This window comes from Anabrus simplex, chromosome 1 (genome assembly GCF_040414725.1).
Source record: "Anabrus simplex isolate iqAnaSimp1 chromosome 1, ASM4041472v1, whole genome shotgun sequence".
Lineage (NCBI taxonomy): Eukaryota > Metazoa > Arthropoda > Insecta > Orthoptera > Tettigoniidae > Anabrus > Anabrus simplex.
In genome coordinates, this window is record NC_090265.1 from 1,258,292,670 (window position 1) to 1,258,317,118 (window position 24,449).

Sequence of the window (24,449 nt, forward strand, 5' to 3'; positions counted from 1 at the left end):
AAATGCTATACAATTTTAAACAATAGAAAATTACTTGTTTCTGTGCATAACTGAGAGATTGAGTCCAAAATTTCATTACGTACGGAAGCTACCTTTCATAGTTTTTTGTATCAACGTTTTATATCGGAACCAGTGTTACAAATGGAACTAATTTAGTAGCATTATGATTACTTACATCTGTGGCTATTCTATGACTCTGTTACTTCATTGCCAGCTTATTTTATACTATACAGTGCTATAACTTTTGTTTGAGCATATGTGTATTTAGCTTACTACTTAACTGTCTGGAAATAATGTACACTCAACCACGTAAAAAATGGCCAGCAAAGAAATATTTCATTTTATACAATCTCAAAATGTGAGGATACTCGTGAAATGTGGATAGCCGTTGGCTGAAAAAAATTACATTTGGAATCCTATCACCTGCACAATATGTTCATTGTATTTCAAACCAGAGGATTTTGAAAGAAAGTAATATTCTGCAGTGGCCAATTTTTGTGCTGTTGAGTGTACCTGTGAGTTTATTGATATGGCCATTTTTTTTTGTATGGATGAGTGTACCTGTAAGCTTAATGATATAATATGCCATTCAAAAAAATATGCATGGTGATACTTGACCTTGTGACAGTCCTGAGTTAATTTGGTGGCATGAACATCAACTTTTTTGTCTCTATTCTGCTTTATGAAAAATTAATCTAACTTTTCAGTAGAACTAGGAGCTGATATTTCAGAAAGAGCCTCTTCAACTCCCAGTACAGCTAATACAACAACTCCACAGCCAGTAAAATACCTACTGTTCACCAGACGACATGTGTCCGTACTCAAGAGCTGGACCTCAGGAGAAAAGTAAGGGAGGAAGACAACCATAGAAACATAAAAATTTTGAATGAAGAACCTATTGCAGAAGGTTGTCATATTATTGAAAAGAAATAACAGTGCTTGAATTTTTCTTAAATCGTGGAAGTAAAAAAAAAAAAAAAGTGTCCTATCAAAAGATAAATTGAAATGGCTGCAGAAGAAAGAACAAGTTGCAGAGGAGGAGGAGGAGGAGTGGTGGCAAAAGCAAGACCTGTCAAAAGAAAATTATATGAATTATGAGAAAGCAGTAAAGATAAGGAGGGTATGTCATTTTATGATCTCAAATCAGATTTTGAGTAGACTGAAATGAACATTTTGATGAAGAACCTATTGCAGAAGGTTGTCATATTATTGAAGAATACATTGTAAAAGAAATAACACTGCTTGAATTTTTTTAAATAGTGGAAGTTAAAAAAAATGTGGCTCCATTGTCAAATTTCTAAGGAAACATGGCTTGACTTCTCAATTCACTAATACCAGAAAAAAGACATTGTTGGATGTTTACCAAAAGCACAAGTAAATTTGAGAGCTAGATTCAAAGACATGCTATAGTTCGAAGTACACTAGATCCTGCTGGTTATAGCATACTGGAGACTTGCGATTTGTTACTTGGGATCATGAGTCCTCTACTGTAGGGTAATTCTTTTGTATCATATATTTTGTTATAAAAGTACTGGATTTAAATTTATTGGAGTAAGGCATCTTTTAAACTTACTAAAGATTTTCAGTGTTATTTACCTAGTTTTAGAAGTTAAAAAAGGACTGTCCTATTCCTCTTTGAACAGTGACACATGCCTCCTACTGGCTAGGAGGAATGGAACATTTGACACTATAACAAAGAAAATGTTGTTTATTTGTCTCATGATCATCATAGTTTTGTACATTTGCAAACTAAGGCTAGCAGTTCCAAAACTTTACTGCCATGTATATAAAATGTACAAAATTTTAAAGAAATGCAAGGTAAAAGAAATATTCCATACCTCCACACTCACCTACATTTTAGAAATTGCTGTAATCTTTTATATCTGCATGACTTTCATGTACTATACTTAGAAAGCAGGAACCAACAGTTCATTCAGCTTTATCATTATAATGTCCTTTTAAAAAAATGAAATTCACTCTTTAGCATGTTGTTCTTTAAAGGAACACGCACATTTCAGCATGTTTTTTATTATTGATGGAATGTTATAAATTCTTCATAATCAAGTCACATGTAAATACATACATACAAACACACATACATAGAAACCCATATGTGATGTACATAACTTGTACAAATTAGAATTTTAAGAATGATGTGCACAAGTACAGTTGAATGTGGGTTAATGTGTATGCGTGCGGGTGTGAGAGTGGTTGTGAATGAGTGCGTATACAGGGGTATGAGTGAGGTTATAAATGACTGGGTATTCTTACTCGTAATATGTGCAAAAAAAATCAAAGTAATTATTATTCTAAGAGTACAGAGTTTGCACTGTAAATATGTAAATTTAAAATTGTCTACACATATGTAAATATTCAGTAGAGTTTATGTAAACATACATGTGGGGATAGAGGCACTTTGGTGTATGTGGGGCTTGCCCTTTCTCCATCTACCACCCCTACCTAGATTGTACATATACAATTTAAGGAAAATAAATAAATAAATAAATAAATAAATAAATAAATAAATAAATAAATAAATAAATAAATAAATCAATAATAATAATAATAATAATAATAATAATAATAATAATAATAATAACTAGAAACATTATAACATTACAAACAATGATAATGCAATTTGACTGAAATTGGAGCCCAGAAATGGGCAACTAACATAATATTGTAAAAATTAATTACATTAGCAGTGCATGCAATTATAAAAATGTCCTGTTAATGATATGGTGAAAAGTTGGGACATTCTACTTACATCCCAAAGTAGTATTTTTGGGACATCAGGGAGCTGAAAAATTAGGACAATCTCAGTTTTCTGGGACATCTGATCACCCTACATTATAGCAAAATTTGTAGGAAGTTATATTTTGAACATTTTTTGTTCATTTCATTTTCTAGGAGTATGTGCCATTAGCCCATTACTGATGCATCTGTGGAAAATTGTTTAAGATATTTTTCACTCTTGAAAGTACAAATATCAGTCATTAATGATGTGGCTACACTGCGCGTGGCTTTCCTGTTACTGTTAAATAATTTCAGTAATCTTAAGTTATATTATTGTAATGGTGGTATTAATGAAGGTTCTTGGAACTCTGTTTACAGGGCAGAAATGGGAAAGGTTCAATATTTGTGTGGGCATCAGGCAATGGTGGTCGTGATCATGACAACTGCAACTGTGATGGCTACACAAACTCTATATGGACTCTTTCCATCAGCAGTGCCACAGAAAACGGATATGTGCCATGGTATTCTGAAGCATGTAGCTCTACTCTTGCCACTACCTACAGTAGTGGGTCATCTGGGGAGAAACAGGTTTGTATTTATGAAAAGAAACTTACTTACAGTACTTTTTTAGAAGTAGAGGTTTTACAGACAACTTTCCATTTTACACTATCTCTGGCCAGAATTCTTTCCCCATTCTTATCAAATCTTCTCATTGCCTTCTCCCATTCCTTTCCTATTTGTTTTGGTCTCTTAACTGGTCTCTTCCCTTCCAGTCTAGTCTGCCACAACCTCTTAGGAGGAATCTTATCTTGCTTTCTGGTTTTGTCTGCCACACCCTCTTAGAAATCTTATCTTCCTGCATTCAATGTAAGTATCCAAACCATCTCAGCTGTTGCAGAGGAAGAATGTATAACCCTATTCTAAAAGTCTCATACTTTACTCTATCACTTTTAGTCTTCCTGCTCTATGTACCATGATTTACTTGATGATGTACTCAATTTCAACTGTCTGAAAATTGCCATAATGCTGCATTAACTTCATAAAGTGAGCAAACACCAAAAATCATAGACTGGAAGTGTGTTTTGCCACTGTCTGTTTGTAATTTTATAAAGATAAGGGTGGTAAAACTTTTATTCTGTATTTCCAGCAGTATAAGCTTCACTTCATTTCTAAACTGAGAAAGATAATGATTGATTATAAGATAGTAAAATTGTAAAGCAAATTTAATGAAAATTTTAAGTTAAAATTGATGTACCTAATCTTTCACTAAATTTGCAAATAGGATTTCCAATGGAAGCAAAAATATAAACCTGGCAAGCATTAAACATTCTTAAGTTCCAAGAAATAGTGATAGATTTCGTAGTGAAAACAAGATTCAGCAATTAATTGAATTTCATATGAGCAATGCTATATTTTATACTTTCCTGTCTTATGTTTACTTTTTATGATGTTTGTTGTTTAAAAGGACCTAACATCTTGGTCATTGGCTCTATTTTTTTTATAAAATCATTATTATTTTTGTTACAATTTACAATTAGGTGATGACAACCGATTTGCACCATCAGTGCACCAGCAGTCACACAGGCACCTCAGCATCAGCACCATTAGCTGCTGGAATATGTGCATTAGCATTGGAATCGAATCGTGGCCTTACTTGGAGGGATATGCAGCATATTGTAGTGCGTACTGCTAAACCAGCAAATCTAAAATCAAATGACTGGAAGGTCAATGGAGTTGGAAGAAATGGTAAGTAGAATATATAAAAAAAAAACATAAATTTCAATTCCAAAGGTAAAATTATGTATTATAGGCTAGAATCTTATTTACTGTTGGAGACAGTGTGGAATGATATTACCATGGATAACTGAAAACTCAAATGTCCATGACAACTTCACAGCTTAGACTCTTTGTAAGAACCCGATGGGACCACAGCATGTAAACCCAGAAGATTTCTTATGTATTCATCTTTGACAGCCGTTGCCTATTTGGACTTATGAGCACAAAAGAGTGATGATAAAAGTAAAAGAAGAAAGTAATTGAGCTGAATTACAGTTAACTGAGAAATATTTTACTCAGTTACAATTAAAAATTACTTTTTCAATAAGTTATCAGTAAAATTACAAGTACAATTACAATTACTTTACAAAATGCCAGTCTTAACAAAATCACTGGGTTTTTTAGTGGATATTATCATTAAGTAAGACTAAACATGATACCGGTACCGTAGAACAAGGCCGTACCCGGACATTTTTTGGAAGGGGTTAGGATTTGGTGAGGAGGGTGTCCAAAAACAAAAGCTATAGTAACAAATATTTTTTTACTTTCAAATACATTTACATAAAGAAAAGTTTGAGTTTTAGAGCAGTATGTTTTATAACTCAACAGCTGAAATAGAAAGGTAAATTCGTAGTGGTCTGGCAGGCAGAACACGCTTTAACATGTGCATGCAGTGAGACACCAAGATGTCTTTAAAAATGGAGGTAACAATATGTTTCACTGTAGGTATTAGAAATATTTAGAGGTTTGATTATTTTTATAAAATCTTCTAGCGGTTCGATAACATGAACATATTTCTATATGTTTATTGAAATCGATTTTATGGTCCAAAGTGTATTGAGAATATTAAAAAGAAACAATCCAGTTGTTGTTGTTGTTGTTGTTGTCGTTGTCGTTGTCGTCGTTGTCGTTGTTGTTGTTGTTGTTGTTGTTGTCGTTGTTGTCGTTGTTGTTGTTGTATCTTTGGTCGAAGCTATATTTTGCTTTGACCTGCACCAAGAGATAGATGTAAAATTACTGCATTCACTAAGAAATATCAGCATGAGGATATTCTTATGACAACAAATGAACTAATCCATACCACATACAGCCCAGTAAGGCCTTGGCCTGCAAAGACTCTGTTACTCAGCCAGATAGTCTACAGATATTAGATGGCCACATAGTCAGCATGTATTCCTTAGCTTCTCTGACTGTATTTTTATATTTATGAAGATTTAATGAAATAATTTATTTAGTAAATTTCCAACAATACAAAGTCATGCAATAAGCTGAATTAGGAAACAAATTGGAATTTTATCAGAATTAAAATATACCAAGTGAGTTGGCCATATGGTTAGGATTGAGCAGCTGTGAGATAGTATTCAGGAGATAGTGGGTTTGAACCCCACTGTCAGCAGCTCTGAAGATGGTTTTCCATTGTTTCCTTTTTTTTCCCTTTTTTTTTTTTTTTTTGCTAGTTGTTTTATGTCGCACCGACACAGATAGGTCTTACGGCGATGATGGGACAGGAAAGGGCTAGGAGTGGGAAGGAAGCGGCCGTGGCCTTAATTAAGGTACAGCCCCAGCATTTGCCTGGTGTGAAAATGGGAAACCACGGAAAACCATTTTCAGGGCTGCCGACAGTGGGGTTCGAACCTACTATCTCCCGAATACTGGATACTGGCCGCACTTAAGTGACTGCAGCTATCGAGCTCGGTGTTTCCCATTTTCACACCAGGCAAATACTGGGGCTGTACCTTAAATAAGGTCATGGCTGCTTCCTTCCCACTCCTAGCCTTTTCCTATCCCATCATCACCATAAGACCTATCTGTGTTGGTGCAACGTACAGCAAATAGTTGAAGAAAACGAAACGTAGGAAAGAATTCTGAACACCTCCCCTTTTTGAAAAATCTAATGTAGAGTTTAAATAGATATGATGATACAAATTATTAAGCTTATTGAACCCAGCCAGTGAGTTTAACTAAGTAAATTATGCACTGCAGAAAATGGAAATTGCAACACCCAGAAGGAGTGGTGCTATATTGCTGCAATTGAACATGCAGGACGAGTGTTCAGTTGTGATTCGATGATTACACTTTCAGGTCCCTCTGACCGCAAGTTTAGACAACAATCAATACAGGATGTGCCCACCACGAACTGCAATACATTGATGAATTCGTGGAGGCATTGAGTCAATAAGGTCCTGGATCACTTCCTGAGGAATTCTGGCCCATGCTTGTTGCACTGCACGGGTCAGTTGTTCCAGAGTTGTGGGTGGCTGAGGACGGTTGGTCAGTTGTCGACCCATCATGTCCCACACATGCTCAATAGGACTGAGGTCTGGGGATCTGGCGGGCCATTCTAAGGTTGTGATGTCGTGGAGAGCTTCTCTGGAGATGCGTGCAGTGTGAACCCGGGCATTGTCCTGCTGAAACATCCCATTAGCAATGTTCGCCATCATAGGGACAACCACTGGAATGAGTAGCCTATAAACATACTGTCGAGCAATCATAGTGCTCTCAACAAGCACTAATTGTGATTTCACATTAAAGCCAATAGCTACCCAGACCATAATGCTTGGTGTTGGCCCTGTGTGCATCTCGACAATAAGATCTGGGCGGCCCCTCTCCCCGGTACGTCGGTGCACACGATTCCGGCGATCACTGCAGGCAAGACAGAAGGGTGATTCATCACTAAAGACGACCCTATGCCATTCGTCGACCCACATCGATCTTTCTCGACACCAGGCCAGCCTTACACGTCGCTGTTGTGGGGTTAATGAAACACCTTCTGCAGGGACACGGGCTCGTAAGCCAGCTGCACGCAGGCGATTACCAACTGTTTGTTGGTCATTCTGGCTGGTCATTCTGCACTGCACGGGTCAGTTGTTCCAGTGTTGTGGGTGACTGAGGACGGTTGGTCAGTTGTCGACCCATCATGTCCCACACATGCTCAATAGGACTGAGCCACAGCTGTTTGAATTTGCACTGCTATTGCATGGGGTTCCATCCGGGCCACCCGAATGATGCGGCGATCCTCTCTCACAGTTGTCCGTCGCGCTGGGCCTGTGCCAGGTCTACGAGTGTGGGTACCTTCATTTGACCACTGCTGCCATACACGTTGTACCGTAGATGCCTGTCGGCCGACACGTGCAGCGACAGTCCTTAGCGATAACCCAGCCTCACACACCCCAATTATCTGAGCCCTCTCAAACGGCGACAGTTGTTGATAGCGTGTTCTTCTCTGTCGTCAAGGTATATTTGATGGGGAACACTTCACTGCACAGACTGCAAGTCAACTACGCTACACCAGAGTCCGTATACTGAAGTTGATTCCTCCGCGACCAGTCACGTGGGGAGACCTGTAGCAACAATCCAATGGGTCTGAAACTTTGATCGTTTACATACCTATATGGCATCGTTCCATATCTTGAAAATCAACACAAACGACCAATGCCTTCATGGTGTTGCAATTTCCATTTTCTTAAGTGTAGTACTAAAATTCAGTTCTTCAGTATTGATATTTTGTATGTACTGTAATAGTGATAAGAACAATGAATGAATGAATGATTTTTGTTTAACTGGTGAAAGGACTCCAACAAGGTAACTTATTTACCATATAAACGGTAATGTACAATAGTAGTTATCATTCATTACCTTTAATGAAATTAACTGTATGCAAATTCAGAGTAGCAGTTAGTGAGTTCTCAGTACTGTCAACGTAAAGCATCTGTGAAAATGTATGTGTATGTGAGTATCCCCAAAAAGTCTTCCAGGTATTGGAGAAAATAAAATAATAGAATAAATTAAACATAGTGTTAATGTATTTTTATTCAAAGACAATTCATAACATACAGATTTAACTCTGAGTTTTCTTAGACAATTTACTGCATTTTCGTAGTTCATGTGTTCTAATCTTAGGAGACCATACAATCTGCAACTTTTTGGAACTGTCAAAAAGGCATACCCAAATGAGTGGTACAAGTGTCCTTATACTGGAGATGAAGTAGTTAACCTTGCACTTTCAAACTTATCCTTGTTACACATATAACACAGTAGGGTCTCGTGAACCCAAACATTTATAAGATATTATAAATGTTGCAGCAAAGACATCTTATTCCAAAATGTGATGTAATATATTGTCATTTAGGAATTCATAAGAACAAAAAGATGTTAAAAATAATTTAGAGTGTAACTTATCACATTTCAGTCGGTCAGTCGGTCAGTCGGTCGGTCGCCACTGATCTGCATTTAGGGTTGTTACCCCTGATGGCAGATTCCCTATCAGCTGTTTACATACTCTTTTCCTTAACAGTTTCAAAGAATTTGGAAATTTATAATAATCCCTGTAGCCTCCGTGGCTTAGGCGGCAGCATACCAGCCTCTCACCACTAGATATTGTGGTTCAAATCCCGGTCACTCCATGTGAGATTTGTGCTGGACAAAGTGGAGGCAGGACAGGTTTTCCTCCGAGTACTCCAGTTTTCTGTGTCATATTTCATTCGTATAACACTCTCCATTAACATTTCACTTAATCTATCAGTAATTTATCATTGCCCCAGAGGATTGCGACAGGCTTCGGCAGCCGGCACATTTCCTATCCTTGCCGCTAGATGGGGCTTCAATCATTCCATTCGTGACCCATTCGAATGACTGGAAACAGGCTGTGGACTTTCATAATAATCCCTAATTCCTCTTCCTATGAATGAATATTTGCCCCAATTTGTCCTCATGAATTCCAAATTTATCTTCATATTATGATCTTTCCTATCTTTGAGAGCTCCACTCTTGCTTATGTTATTCCATGCCATCTCTCCACTGACAGCTTGGAACATATCCAATTCTTCCCAGCCCAAAATTTGCAACATTTTCGTAACATTGATCTGTTGTCGGAAATCACCCAGAACAAGTTGTGCTGCTTTCCTTTGGGTCAAGTAATTCTGGTGACTGTCCCGTACACTGGAACCATACTCTTATTGGGTAGTTGGGGTCTTTTTTTTTTTTTTTTTTAATTTATATAAATGCTATTTGTTCGGGGCGTCGACCTAGAAAGATCTTTTGCCCCTTCTTGCACAATATGTTAGGAAACTGCATGTATTTGGAAACTGCGGAAGTGTAAAGTATTGAATGTGAGGAAAAGAACGTTAAGGACAACACAAACCCCCAGTCCCCAGGACAGAGATAGTAATCAATTACAATTAAAAACCCCTGACCCAGCTGGGAATCGAACCCAGGGCCGCCGGGTGACAGGCAGATGCATTGCCTCCTACACCATGGGGCCGGACAATTGTCGTCTTACCACAGACTTACATGCCCTCTCCTCTACACCCTTACTACAACCACTAAATACCCTCATAACATTATGAAGAGATCTGTAACCTTCGTTTACAACCTTGTTAAATGATTTCCCCAATTAAAATCTTTCCTTGCTGGGCTATGTGGCTCAGACGGTTGAAGCGCTGGCCTTCTGACCCCAACTTGGCAGGTTCGAACCTGGCTCAGTTTGGTGGTATTTGAAGGTGCTCAAATACGTCAGCCTCATATTGGTAGATTTACTGACGCTTAAAAAACTCCTGCAGGACTAAATTCCAGCACCTTGGTGTCTCCAAAAACTGTAAAAGCAATTAGTGAGATATAAAGGCAATAATATTATTATTAATCTTTCTGTATACTAACACCTAAGTACTTACCCTGTGATACTTTCACCCCATCAACACAGTAATCAAAACCGAGAGAAAATTTCCTCTTGGAGAAACTTACAACCTCACTTTTCATTCCGTTTACCATCATACCACCATATGCAGTCCATCTCATAACATTGCTGAGATCTTCTTGCAGGTACATACTATCATGTAAATTATCTACTACTCTACTAAAGCGTTATCTTTGATTCCAGTTTTTATTCATGTCATTTATAGACATAAGAAAACATAAAGAACCAATAATGCTGCCTTTTTGGAACTTTGTATTTACATGATCAGATATTGCTTCACGCTCTAGCACTCTGAGTTCTATAAGATCTCTTTTCTTTAGTCGAATAGCTTGCATTTTCATCAGCTGTCTCCCATTTTTAAATGTCTGAACCATCTGCATTACTGTATTTAACAAAATAATTGCAAATATAAATGACGTAGTTTGCAAAAATGTATGGTAATGAAATGTTATTGGTTCTTACTATTATGTCATGAGATAAATCTTAATAATTATGAGTATTTCTGCACAAAACTACTTTGCACATTCAACACACAACATAGCTGTTCTGTCTAATCAGTACTGGCAATTGGGAGAACATTCGCCCCCTCACTTTTGTGGTGAAAACATTATTTATTCCATTTTAGCCACCTGAAACTATGTTGTTTTTTTTTTGTTTTTTTTTTAAATCTAAAAGCAACTTGTACAAGCCCTGTTGTCTTATTAGCTAATTCCTTCCTCTAATTTAATTAATTATTCACAAAACTCTTAGCAGAAATATGAACAAAATATTGTTTGTCACGACTAACCGATTCCAACAGCACCACAGCAATTAGTGGAGAGTCACTTATCAGCTTGTAGCATATGCTGTAAGGAAGGGTACCAAGGTCATGGACACTGGGGTATGTTTCACCCACTTGCCACGTGCATTTGCAGTATTGCACTCTATTTAACTAACAGACATTAGTTGGGTTAGTGTGTCATCAAATACTAAATGATTTTCAATTGTATAATTATTCCAAACTTCTATTTAATTGTAATACATGTGAATACTGTTCCTTTGAAAGTTTTATTGTATAATATTGAATCAAAATCTCAAAAATCTATTATTACTGCACCTAATTTGGTAGATTGTCACACTTTACCTGTCTGTCGAAATTTATAAGTAGTATGCAGGCAAGCTATCATTATAACTTTCATTTACATGATGAAGTACCTAAATATATTTGGAAAGGTCCTTATAGCTTCAGAATAGAGATGCTGTATAAGTAAAAGATAATTAGTGTGAGGTGTTTATTCCATATAACTTCAGAGGAACGTGTTTCGGAGACAGTCGTGTATAGCCAAGTGTTCATATAATTCTGCAGTTTTGGTCAAAGCCAAAGTTTTATTTTAAATGGTAAATTTTGGAAACATTTCTAATGATCTAATATGTTCTCTTATGTTGCAGTAAGCCATTCATTTGGTTATGGACTAATGGATGCATCAGCTATGGTTCGCCTGGCTCGCACGTGGAAGACTGTTCCGGAGCAGCACAAATGTGAGGTGTCTGCCCCACATTCAGATAAGTAAGTTTCTCATGCTGAGTTGATAAATTGAGTTGACTAGTATGGTGACATTTTTAAGGAAAATTGTTCACTGAATTATTTTTTGACCTCTTACATGCAGTTGTAATCTGTAGGAAAACTACTATTACTACTACTACTACTATCAAAGGGTAGGAAGGGTCCACCTATTCAATACCATTACTACTACTACTACTACTACTACTACTACTACTACTACTACTACTACTACTACTACTACTATGATTTTTTAATTAAAATAGGAAGAATAACAGCCTCTATGACTCAGGAGTTAGCACACTAGCCTCTCACTGCGGGTTTCCATGGTTCAAATCACAGTCACTCTGTGTGAGATTTGTGCTGGACAAAGTGGAGGTGGGGCAGTTTGTTCAAGGGTACTCCGGTTTTCCTCCTGTCATTTTTAATTCCAGCAACACTCTCTAATATCATTTCATTTTATCTATCAGTCATTAATCATTGCCGGTGTGACAGGCTTCAACAGACGGCACAATTCCTCTCCTAGATTCCGCTAGATGACGTCTTCATACATTCTATTCCTGACCTGGTCTAATGACTGGAAGCAGGCTATGGATTTTCAATAATATAATTCAGTAATATGAATAAATGAGTGAACCAGGTTCATAGTGTTTTGAACATTAAGGGCCAGAATACATTGAGATATGTACATAATTTTTTTTTTCCTATAGATTTATTTATCATTGTGTTACTTTTAAGTGCCTATACATTGAGATATGTATACCTGTTATTTCTTTCCTAGACTTATTTACTCTTTGTATTACTTTTAAGTGTCCATACACATGTTTTGGTCCTAAGCTCATGGTTTAAATATACTACATGCTTAAAATACCCAACCCCATAGCACTACATCCTAGACAGGCCTTGGCCTACCAAGCGATCATTGCTCAGCCCAGAGTACTGCAAATTATGAGGTGATGCAAGGTTGGCGGGACAAACTCTTTTTGGCTTTCTAGACCATCTCACTCCTCAATTGTTCTTATACAGGCTGAGTGGACCTCAAACTAGCCCTCAGATACAGGTAAAAAAATCCCTGAACAGAGCCCGGGCCTCGAAGTAAGAGGCAGGCTTGCTACCCCTAGACTATGGGACCATCTTATCAGTTAGGTTATTTTAATTGATTCTGGCAATATTATTTATCCAGACAGCATCAACCACAAATGAATGTTTTTATGTATACTGTACTTCTAGCAGGGCCCTTTGTCTGCTGCCAGCTACTGGGATCAGTTCAATGGAGCTTCCATTATTGATCAGTTATGTCTCCTTACCTCCTTAATATCTCTTAATATTTACCGTATCACTTTCTTGAGGCTTAAACAAAGGTAAAAATTAATATGGACTTTCAGGAAACATTTAAGCTCACAAACACTACTAGCTATCACTTTGTGAAAGGATTCCCATGTGGTGAAATGTGCTTACACGTGCGTACTTACACCATGTTGTTTCTGAGTCCAGTTTTGAACCCCTAACTTGAGCCTTTGGGAAGTTTTAAATTTTTTTAAATTTTGCTATGTGTCTAGGTGTGATAAGATTGTATGGTACAAAGTTTTATGTAATATCCTAAGGTTAATTGAAGAATGTCATTAATTCATGTCCATTTACATTTTTTTGACCTACTTTTATATATTGCTACACCTTGACTTTAATTTATTAGTATAGATAAATTATTATCATAATTATTAGTATGAGTATCTCCCCCCTACCCATATGCAGCTGGGTTGAGGAGAAATATTTATCTTCAGTTTACTCTTAACTTTCTACCACTGCTCATCTATCACTACACTTGACCAGGTCTATCCATAGTAATTGGGTCTTTCTCGACCTCTCTATCCCACATTTGTAATTCCTTAGTGTGCATTGACATTAATTCATCTAGTTAACTTGGTGAAACTATCATCATCTGTTAAAAATAAAGAAATGAAAAGTGAACTGTTATATATTGCCCTAGTGACAGCCTTTTGTTTATGTTCAGCTAATGCATGTCTCCTTTCAGTTTGTATCTTTGCACATTTTAACTGATTAAATAAAAAAAATACAACAGGTTATGGGCCCAGGCCATGTGAAATAACTGAAAATAATTGTAAAATTTGAGAAATGGTATTTCTTGTGCACAGTTGTAGGGGTTTGTGTGTTGGTATTAAGTTAGATCTGTTAATATACAGTGTGTAGACTGAAATTCTTTGTCAAACATGTCCAGCAGTGTTATTTATAAAAATATGTGTGAATGAACTGAATGCACTTGAGGACTCAGCTAAGTGGAAGTGGCATAAAAATATGATACTGCGATAATATGGACTGGAAAGCATTGTCGATGGCACACGCAAGGGTGTTGAGTAACTAGAAGAGTCGACGGAAAAAGCAAAGCAAGGGGGATCAGAAGTAGCATACATATGATGTAAAAGCAGTAAGTTTAATAGTAAATGCATTGACTAAACCGATCAGCAATCTCATGTTGATGTGTAGCCATGTGAACGACATTTAGGACACTTTGTGCGGCATTTTGAATGAAGTAGTGTGCAGTGGTTCATTATACTAATTGAGACATTCTTTCGAGTGACATGAAGATATCAGTGTACACATTGCAAAGTTGCAAAGATTGTTCACTGACTTGGATATAGAATTAAAAAGCCCAATGAAAATATTTTGTCCAAAACAAGTTTGAATGGCCAAATTTTATCTGCACTATGTAAAGAATATGATAATTTTATAGATGTGCATAACACAATTCGAGCAGAAGAACAGACTTTAAATTTATTAATTGGAAAACTGTATGCAATTGAATTACATGATCAGAACATGTCCAAAATAATTGCATTCATAGCACAAAGTGAATCTGAGTCTTGGATTGTCACGGAATTAAAAGTGAAGAAAGACATAGAAGAAGCTAAATAAAAGTTTCCGTGGAACAAGTGCTAACAGAGTAGGTTAGGTTAAATATTGAGTTTTATTATTATAATCCTATAGACTTCTGGTATAAAACTGTATGCCCAGGTGCCAAAATGGGCTGTTGTCAGGGTGCCAAGTATCTTAAATCCAGGACTGTACTGTATGTGTAAGGTTTGGGAAAGAGTCAGCGAGTGAGAGAGCAGGGTAGAAGCAAGAAGTGGCAACTTCTGTTTCTTTGCTGAGGAGAACTTACAAGCATGACCTCATTGAGAGGCCTTTCTTATTACCATATTTCATTAGCATTGCCAGATCCTCCTTGGATGACATGGCGCCAAGTTACTGGAATCTTGTGCAATAAGAAAATTCCACTGCATCTAAAATCTAAAGTTTATCGCACAGTGATTAGTCCGGTGGCCCTTTATGGATCTGAATGCTAGTCTACAACATCAAAGCATGAACAGGCATTGCATGCAGTGGAAATGAAGACGCTGCAGGGGTCCAATGGTTGACTCGATTAGACCATATCAGGAGCGAAGCTGTGCAGAAGAAATTCGAAGTTCATCCAATCACAAGAAAATGCATGAATCACGTCTGCAATGGTATTTGCGTGTACTCCGTAGCAGTGAAACCTTAGTTGCAAAGACTGCCCTTCAACAGAATGTGGAGGGTTACCGACCTGGAGGGAAACCTCAAACACGTTGGCAGAATAGGATGCAGTTCACGAAACTCAGCCCTCGGGACGCTATGGATCGATTGAAGTGAAGGAAATATTACAAGAAGGCAGAACCCACATAAATGGGAAAATGCTAAGTTGATGATGATCCTCCATTTACGATAACATCAAAGCTCGCTGACTGGAAAGGTTGTGGCGGAGGCTGTTACAACCATATTGATTTCAACAAGTGGTACTGTGACAGTGTTGCATTTTCAGCTGAAAATTAAGGTCTATAAAGTTTACAATTTTTGCCATTCTGCTAACAGTTAAAAGATAATTAAATTAATAGTACAGTGAAAATTCTGAATATGTTTGTGAGTAGGAAAAGTCTTTCAAATACTGTATTATCATTTGACTAGATTTGTGGAAATGAAAGGAAAGAAAGACTTTATAGTCTTAAACAAGCTTCATGTTGCTGGGCCAAGTGATTCGTGGGATCCATGAACAAAGCAGGATTCGTCAATGCACATGGCCTAATCAGGCCGAAACATGACCTGTAAAATATATGTTGCTATTTAACACGAATAGTGACAAAGTACTGAATAGGAGAAAACTCAAAGTGCCATTTTTCATAAGGAATAAAAATCGTTTTATGTCCAAGTCAGTACAGACCAAGTGATTCGTGGGGTTCATGAAGAAAGCAGGATTCAACAGTAGCACTGCTAATCCATGTTTGTTCTACAAGAAAATTGCAAACTTTAGTGAAGGTTTTATTTCATGAAACAGGCAATTGCAGAAAGTGGTTGCAACTTCCACCACCAAAGCAGAAATAATAGCAGCAAGTGAAGGAGCAAAATAACTCATCTGGCTGGAATTACTGTTTTCCATATTGATTGAACAGCTGTAAAACTGGCTAAAAATCCTGAATATTGTTGAAGTTTGTCACTTCTATGTAAGAGAGAAATTTCTGAATGGTGAGCTTCATCTAGAACACATCGGGAAGAATCAGTTAGCAGACCTGTTAACCAACCCTTCGAACGAGTTTGATTCAGGCTGCCATGTTATAAGATTGGTGTTCAAAAAATAATATATATTTAGACTAAATGTTTTGCTTAAATGAAATAATTTATTTTTGTTAAGGAATTATTTAAATTTACATTAAAAATACATTAGATTGAAAAAGACCCAAGAGAATTATAGGTTTAATGGGATTAAATTATTCAATAAAGTACCTACCCTTAGGTAACTTCACAACATATCTTAAAAAGTAGCTAATATCAAATAGTTTTTACTCACTACAGTATCTGAATTTGAATAAAAAGTAATGCTATTATCAAAGGGTGAATATGAAAGTCAGCACCTTCCTAATAGATGGGTAATACTGGCAGTTACAATCAGCTCCATGATTACCATTCAGTAGACAAATAGCTCAAAGAGTCATGATTAAGTTTAATTTTATTTTTAGTATATTTAAACTGGATTAATGCTATTTAGGTGTATATTTGTTATACTGTAATTTATGTACTGTATGTGACTTGATCTATTGCAACTGTATGTTGTGTAATGGCAATAAAACTTTATTATTATTATTATTATTATTATTATTATTATTATTATTATTATTATTATTATTATTATTATTATTATCATTATTATTATTATTATTATTCCCATTCAAAGAGCATGTTTGAACTTTTTCGTTGGCCTGATTTTTTTTTTTTTTGCTTTACATCGCACCGACACTGATAGCCTGATGGTTTTCGCCTTCTTATCCTCCCAAAATCTCTTCATGAATGCACTGTGTTGCATCTTGCATTCTGTGGACCACTTCCTACACTTTTCTCTTCAGATATTTTTTCTTTTTTTTGCTTTATGTCGCACCGACACAGATAGGTCTTATGGTGACGATTGGACAGGAATGGCCTAGGAATGTGAAGGAAGTGGCCGTGGTCTTAAGGTACAGCCCCAGCATTTGTCTGGTGTGAAAATGGGAAACCACGGAAAACCATCTTCAGGGCTGCCGGCAGTGGGGTTCGAACCCACTATCTCGCGGATGCGAGCTCACAGCTGCACGCCCCTAACCACATGGCCAACTCGTCCAGTCTTTTTAGGCTTCTGAACGAATTTGTGTTTGGCTACTGTTGTACAAAAGGCTCTACAATCTTGTGCGATGTCATCCATGATATTCGTTTCTTAGAGGTCTGCCTTAATTCCTTCTAGCTAGTTTATTTTAAGCTTCTTTGAGTTGATTACTTTAAATAATTTTTGGTGAGTCTGTCGCTGTCCATTCAATAGATATTGCCATAGAATTTCAGGCGTGTCTTGCGTATGGCATCAGTGAACAGTTGATGAGTAGAGGTCCGCTGTTCTCCTCTTAATCCACATTCCATTTTTTATATTATTATTATTATTATTAGCGTATTCTCCCAATAATGGAAGACGTTAAGCAAACAACTCAATCAAGCTTTCTTTGGGTTCTTCTTGTTCTTCCAATAGGCTTTCATTCTCTCTGAGAAGGCTTGTTTACGTTCTTCCGACCATTTCGGTCTGCACTGTTTTTGCTTTGGTTGCTCTGATGTAACTTCCCACTTGTTGACTTTGTGTCTGAAGGTGTCTCTTTCTAAAATGTCTGTTGCACATATGTTTGCGTTTTTGAGGTCCTTTCGAAGTTCATCCAGCCAAGGTGTTGAATTCTTAAGTGAGCTAACATAATTTAATATTCTTTTTGACAGTCGATTTTCTGGTAATCTTGTGAGGTGTCCAAAGAATTTCATTCGTCTTTTCTTAATGTCAATTTCAATGTTTGAAACTTTTTCTGTTGTTTTGATTGATTGTAGCCTGTAACCATCTTGGGTATATCTTGCTCCTAGGATTTTCCTGATGATCTTCCTCTCTTGCTTTTTTATTTCTTCTAATTCTTGTTTACTGTTAAGTGACAATGTTTCACTTGCGTAAAGGACTGTTGGTTTTATGACTGTGTTGTAATGCCGAATTTTTGTCTGTCTTGACATGCATTTTTTGTTGTAGATGTCTTGAACTAACCCTAATGCCTTCTTGACTTTTTGGAGACGGTTTTGCTGTGAGATCTTCTCAAGGCCTGTCGGTTCGATGAATTCTCCGAGGTATTTAAAGTACGAGACCCGGTCGATTTTACCGTATTTTGTTCTCAGGCTCGTGATATCTGTCTTTGAACAGAAGAATTTAGTTTTCTCAAATGAAATCTGTAGTCCCACTTTTTCTGCAGATTCCTTAAGTATCTCAAGCTGCTTGATGGCAGTCTCCTCATCCTCTGTTAAAATCGCCAGATCATCCGCAAATGCAAGGTATGGTACGTAGAGGTGGTTTTTGGGAAAGCCCAATCGGATCGGTTTCCAAGATTCATGTTTCTTGAGTTCCTTCTCCCATTCTTCCATAACCTTGTCTAGGACGACGTTGAACAGAATTGGAGAGAGTCCATCACCTTGTCTCACACCTGTCTGAATGTCGAAGGGTTCTGAAATTTCTCCCATAAATTTCACTTTAGATTTTGTGCCCATTAGTGTTTGTCTTATGAGTTCTAGGGTTTTGGGATCTAGTCCTCTCTCTTCTAGAATTTGGAATAGGGAGGGTCTGTCTATCGAATCATATGCCTTTTTGAAATCTACAAATGTGCATACTGTTGGCTTTTGTCTGAGGGCTCGTAGTTTAAGTATGGTTTTGAGGTTGAAAATTTGTTCTGGGCATGACCTGTTTGGTCTGAATCCTGCTTGAAATTCTGATAATTTGGGTTCTAATTGTTGTTGTGTTCTATGCAAGAGATAGGCTGATAGTATTTTGTATGTGACTGATACAAGTGAGATTCCTCTGTAATTGTTTACGTCTAACTTGCTGCCTTTTTTATGTAGTGGATGGATTAGAGCAATCTTCCAGTCATCCGGGAGCTTTTCGGTTTGCCAAATGTTTTGGATTATTTGTGTAATTTCTCTGAGTGAATTTGGGCCTAAATTTTTCAGAAGTTCAGCTACAATTCCGTCTTCCCCTGATGCTTTGTTGTCTTTAAGTTTCTTGATATGTGAATAAATTTCTTCTTGAGTTGGTGGTGACGAATTTTCCGGTATGATTTCTGGCTGTACTTTCGGGAATCTCTTTTTGGGTTCTGGACAATTTAAAAGCTGTGAAAAATATGTAGCTAATTCTTGGCAGTTTTCCTTATTTGTCAGGGCTAGTTTACCATCGTGCTTCCGAAAGCAAAGGTTCTGTGGGGAATATCCTTTAATTTGGTTCGCAAAGGTCTTGTAGAAATCGTGTGTGTTGTAATTTTTGAAGTTGTCTTCAATTGACTTCAGTTGGACATTGACGTATTTCCGTTTATTTTGTCTTAAAATCTTGGATACATGCTTGCGAACTTCGAAGAATTTCTTCTGTGTTTCTTCTGATTTGTTACAATTGTAGTTTTGAAATGCCTTTTTCCTTTCTTCTAGTGCGGTCTCACATTCTTGATTCCACCAAGGATGTTTTGGTTTCTTGCGAAGAGGGATTAGGTCCTTCGCCGTTTCGATGATTTTAGTCTGGAAATTCTCCCAGCTCTCTGCAGGTCGTTTTTCCCATTCTTCTGAAATTTTGGAGTCCTTGATTTTGTGCAGATCAAATTTTGGAATCACCGATGTTTTCCTGTTGAATTTCCCTTTGGGTGTGAATTTAATTTTGATTCTGCTTAAATAATGATCCGAATCGATGTTAGCACCTCTGCGCACTTGCACATCATGAATTTCCTTTTGGTAATCATATGATATTGCCACATGATCAATCTGAAATTCTCCTAAATGATGGATGGGTGATCGCCAAGTTTTTTGCTTTTTGGGATTCTTCCGGAGTGATGTTGACATAATTTTGAGGTTATTTTGTTGGCATAACTCAATGAGGCGTGTGCCATTTTTATTGGTGAATCTGTGGGCTGGATAGTCTCCCACTGTCCTCCTGTATTTGTATTCCCTGCCAAGCTGTGCATTGAAATCACCGAGTAGAATTTTCACATCATTTTTAGGGATTTTGGCCATTTCTGTTTCAAGTTCTTCCCAGAATCTTTCTGTTTTTTCAGGCTCCTTTTTATTGTCTCCATTTGTTGGCGCATGCACATTAATAAAGGTGTATTTTTTGTTTGTATGCCTGATTCTTAAGGTCATAAGCCTATTGTTGATGGGTTTCACCTCTATTACTGAATCCAAAACTTTTTTGTCTACACAGAAGGCCATTCCTAACAATGCTGCTCCTTTACCAATTTTCTTGTTTGTTCCACTTTTGAAGATCCTATAATTATTGTAATCCATCGTTTCTGAATCGGTGAAGCGTGTTTCTTGCAGGGCCAGAATTTGGATTTTCTGCTTTGTAAGTTCTGTTGTGAGATTGTGCAGTTTTCCTGTTTGAATCAGTGTCTGAATGTTGAATGTGCCAATGAAAGTGTGAGTCTTTCGTGGAAGTTTATCAGAGCACTCCGATTTGCTCTCTCGTATTCGCCCAAGCTCCCCAGAATCCGAATGCTTGGTTGCCACTTTAGAGTGGGTGGATTGTCCACCTGGGGTAATTTTGTCTTTACTTGTACGAGTCATGTCTGCTTGTAAGCAATCTTCTAGCTTTCGCTAGTGGTGTAGAACCAGGGATTGTTAGTTCCTGGAGCATATTTACAGCCGCACCTCTGGTGATCAGACGCTGACCACTTGCCGCTTGCTACAAGTCAGACGCAAAGTGGATTTGATTCGGTTCTTCCGCCCTCTCTGCCATTGGGATATGTCCTCTTCTGCCGTCGAGGCTGTTGACCATTTCTCTGTTTACCTCAGTTGATCCGCGGGTGCTTATTTGGCTAAGCCTTATTCACACCTCTCCTGCATATCTACAGGAGCTTCCCCTATCAGCCATATGGGACGCGCCGTGTCGGGGTTGAGGGCCCCCTCCCCAGTGTCTTACGCAGGGTTATGCCTAGCTCCTACTCATTTCAGAACCAGACCCCCACGTAAGCTGACCGGGCACGGTTATATTATTATTATTATTATTATTATTATTATTATTATTATTATTATTGTTGTTGTTGTTGTTGTTGTTGTTGTTGTTGTTGTTGTTGTTGTTGTTGTTGTTGTTGTTGTTGTTGTTGTTGTTGTTGTTGTTGTTGTTGTTGTTTTTGTTGTTGCATCTATTTCAATCCCATATGAGCTACAAGAATGAAGACCAACAGTATACCAGGATCACATTTCACATTTGATGTATTCTACTATTTTACATGCTAGGCAGCCCTTTAAAAGGGCTCTTACAGCTCTTACAGCCCAAGGTATAATGGGATTGTGGATGAACAACCAATTCCTTGACCCAAAATGAACTGATTAATGAAGAAAGTACTCAAAATGTATGGTATGCAGGTTATTGTAAACTGTGTTATACAGAATTTCTTTGTTATCACCAGCTGTGAGTGGAGCACCCCAAACAGATGGTTCCCTTCAAATGAACATTGTTTCACTCTGCCACCTTTCAACCCTTTGCAGTTAGTAATCTTCATCCTGGAGATTATTCTTAGCATAAGCACTGTGCTTCCTGTACATTATGCCATGCTTCTCCACAGTGTAATACCATATCCACAAACTGATCACCTCAATATGTGGTGGTTACTTATATAAGAACTATGTCTTAAATACACAGACAAGTTTGACTTGCTAGAATACTACAGTGTGTTGAAGAATCATTTCTCTCTTAGGCCAAAATAGTTGCAACCATTTCAAATTATAACTTTGTGTTAAGGATATGAGATTTCAAATTGTTATAAAGGATGTCTACTTGAATACAGAATGAAAATTGAAAAAGGTGTGAGTGAAGGAGGATTTGAAGCCTCCCTGCTCTGAGAGAAGCCCTACATAATTCCACTCAGCTACTTCAAGTGTGCAGCTTTGTGTATTATAACTCTGTTAAAGCCTTATGACCTCATTTTAAGCCATTTTTGAATGCTCTAATTGTAATAATTACCTGGCATCAGCTCTCACATCTCATGTATACCATTTAAGGTGAAAACACACTATCATCACGTTTTATTAGCTCACGCATATCGTTTTGCAATCTAACCTGTCTAGAAAGATGTGCTATGCCTTTCCCACACTGTATGAAATCTAGTGTGATCACAGTGCAGCTCATGTCACAGCTATTCACGTCAGCTGACATCATTGTGACGTAGAATTAGGTCACTCCTCACTCGGAGCACAATTTTCTGCTCTAACACATACCTGATGACATGACTTGTGGAAGGCAGCAGTTTCTTTTAGAGAAATGGAAGAAATGTTCATTGAATTTGTGTGGATGCATGAGAATGTCTATGATACAGGTTCAGTTAACTATATAAACTAGTAAATGCAGCACAAAGCATGGGACGAAATAGGAAAGGAATGAAAGTTCACAATAAGCATTAAAATAAAATAATTTTAATAGGCATTCAGTTGATGAAAACTGACTCCTGTATTTATGATAATTATGGCAGTAATAATACACTTTCCGTAAGCATGCAGCTAACTCCTGTTCAGAGCAGATAGCTTCTCAAAATTGTGTATTTTGGTCAACAATTTCATCCTTGATGAGATTATGTAAGTTGTTGAATTCTTCTTTCTTCAACCCAAAGTACATTTGTCCAGATGTCTGTTTAGCTCCCGTACTGAATTGTGATATTCACCCTTTTCTTGCCTCCGCATATTTGTTTAATGTACCCACTGTCTTTTGCGTCAGACAGTATTCATGACAACAGGAACAGCACAGGCAGTTATAAGTTCATCAGAATCCGATGAACTGAATGATCTATTGTAGTTTGCCATTGGACTAAGTATACTGTGATCTGTGAGCATTAGGACAGTGTGTTTGCCGACTTCAAACATGCAGTGACAACATCAAAATTTCCTCCACGCTCACTCAACTCAGCGCGAGTTTACTTGAAATGACAATAGTGTGTTCCTACCTCTACGTGCCTTAGTTTATACAGGAATTTGAAGAATCCTTTTTTGTACAATACAAGACTACAAAATGGTATTGAATTGTTATGACTGTCGTCGTCGTCATCATCATCATCATCATCATCGGTTTGCCCTTCCAGCGAGCTGGGTAGGGTGTTTGAAAACGAGCGTCTTCCAAAGTTGCCTATTCAAAAACATTTCGTTGTCCAAGACAAATTCCCAATTCCATCCTCTTCTCTCCACGTCTTCCCTCAGTTGGTCCATCCATCTTCTTCTTGGTCTTCCAGCTGGTCTTCTACCTGTTATTCCATTTTCCAAAAAAGCACATGGTAACCTTGTGCTATTCATTTGTTTAACGTGCCCAAACCATTTAAGCCTAGATGACCTAAGTCTTTCGTCCGTCGATTCATTTAGACCTAGGTTAGATCGGATCTCATCATTTTTCACATGATCAAGTTGGGTCTTTTGGAGGGCAGTTCTAAGAAATTTCATTTCACAGGCTTGAATCCTACTACAATCCTTTGATGTTAGTGTGCAGGTTTCCAGAGAATATGTAAGGATGGGAATGAAATATGACTTGTACAGGGTCATTTTTGTTCTTTGTGGGACCTTCTCATCCCATAGTAGGTGTCTAACGATACTGTAAAAGTTAGAGCCTTTGGTTACTCTGTTTTTTATTTCTATCTCAGCTCTATTATTACTAGCCATTACACTTCCTCAATAATTGAATTGGTGTACTACTTCAACTTGGTAGTCCTTAGTCCTGTATTTTTATGTTGCATTCTGTATTATGTCTGCTGATTTTCAATGCTACTGTTTTTGATGGGCTCAATTTCATTCCATAATCATCAAACTTCTTACACCACGCATTCAGATTATTTTGCACTCCCTTCTCTGTTTCATCCCATATTGGTACATTGTCTGCAAACACCAGAGCCTGAAGATCTTTATTACCTTTTCCTTTTAGTTCCTTTAAAATGGTATCCGTAACTGCCATGAATAGATGAGGTGATAAGGCACTTCCCTGTTGTACTTCTTTGGTTGTATTTTATTGAACCATTCAGAGTGACCATCTCCAATTCTGACACAGCTTTTACAATTTAGTATATAGCATTTGGATCTTCCTAATAAGGTACTCCGGTACACCAAGTTTTCTAAGACTTTTCCAAATAG

General features: G+C 37.4%; 1 protein-coding gene across 1 annotated transcript in view; it reads left to right on the forward strand.

Annotated features, from left to right (window-relative positions):
* Positions 1-24,449, forward strand: part of LOC136858647 (furin-like protease 1) — a 618,861-nt gene that overhangs the window by 507,848 nt on the left and 86,564 nt on the right. The window contains exons 7-9 of the mRNA XM_067138363.2: positions 3,115-3,324; positions 4,275-4,482; positions 11,633-11,750. Of these exons, the coding sequence (XP_066994464.2) occupies positions 3,115-3,324; positions 4,275-4,482; positions 11,633-11,750 (536 nt within the window). The remainder of the gene's footprint in view (positions 1-3,114; positions 3,325-4,274; positions 4,483-11,632; positions 11,751-24,449) is intronic.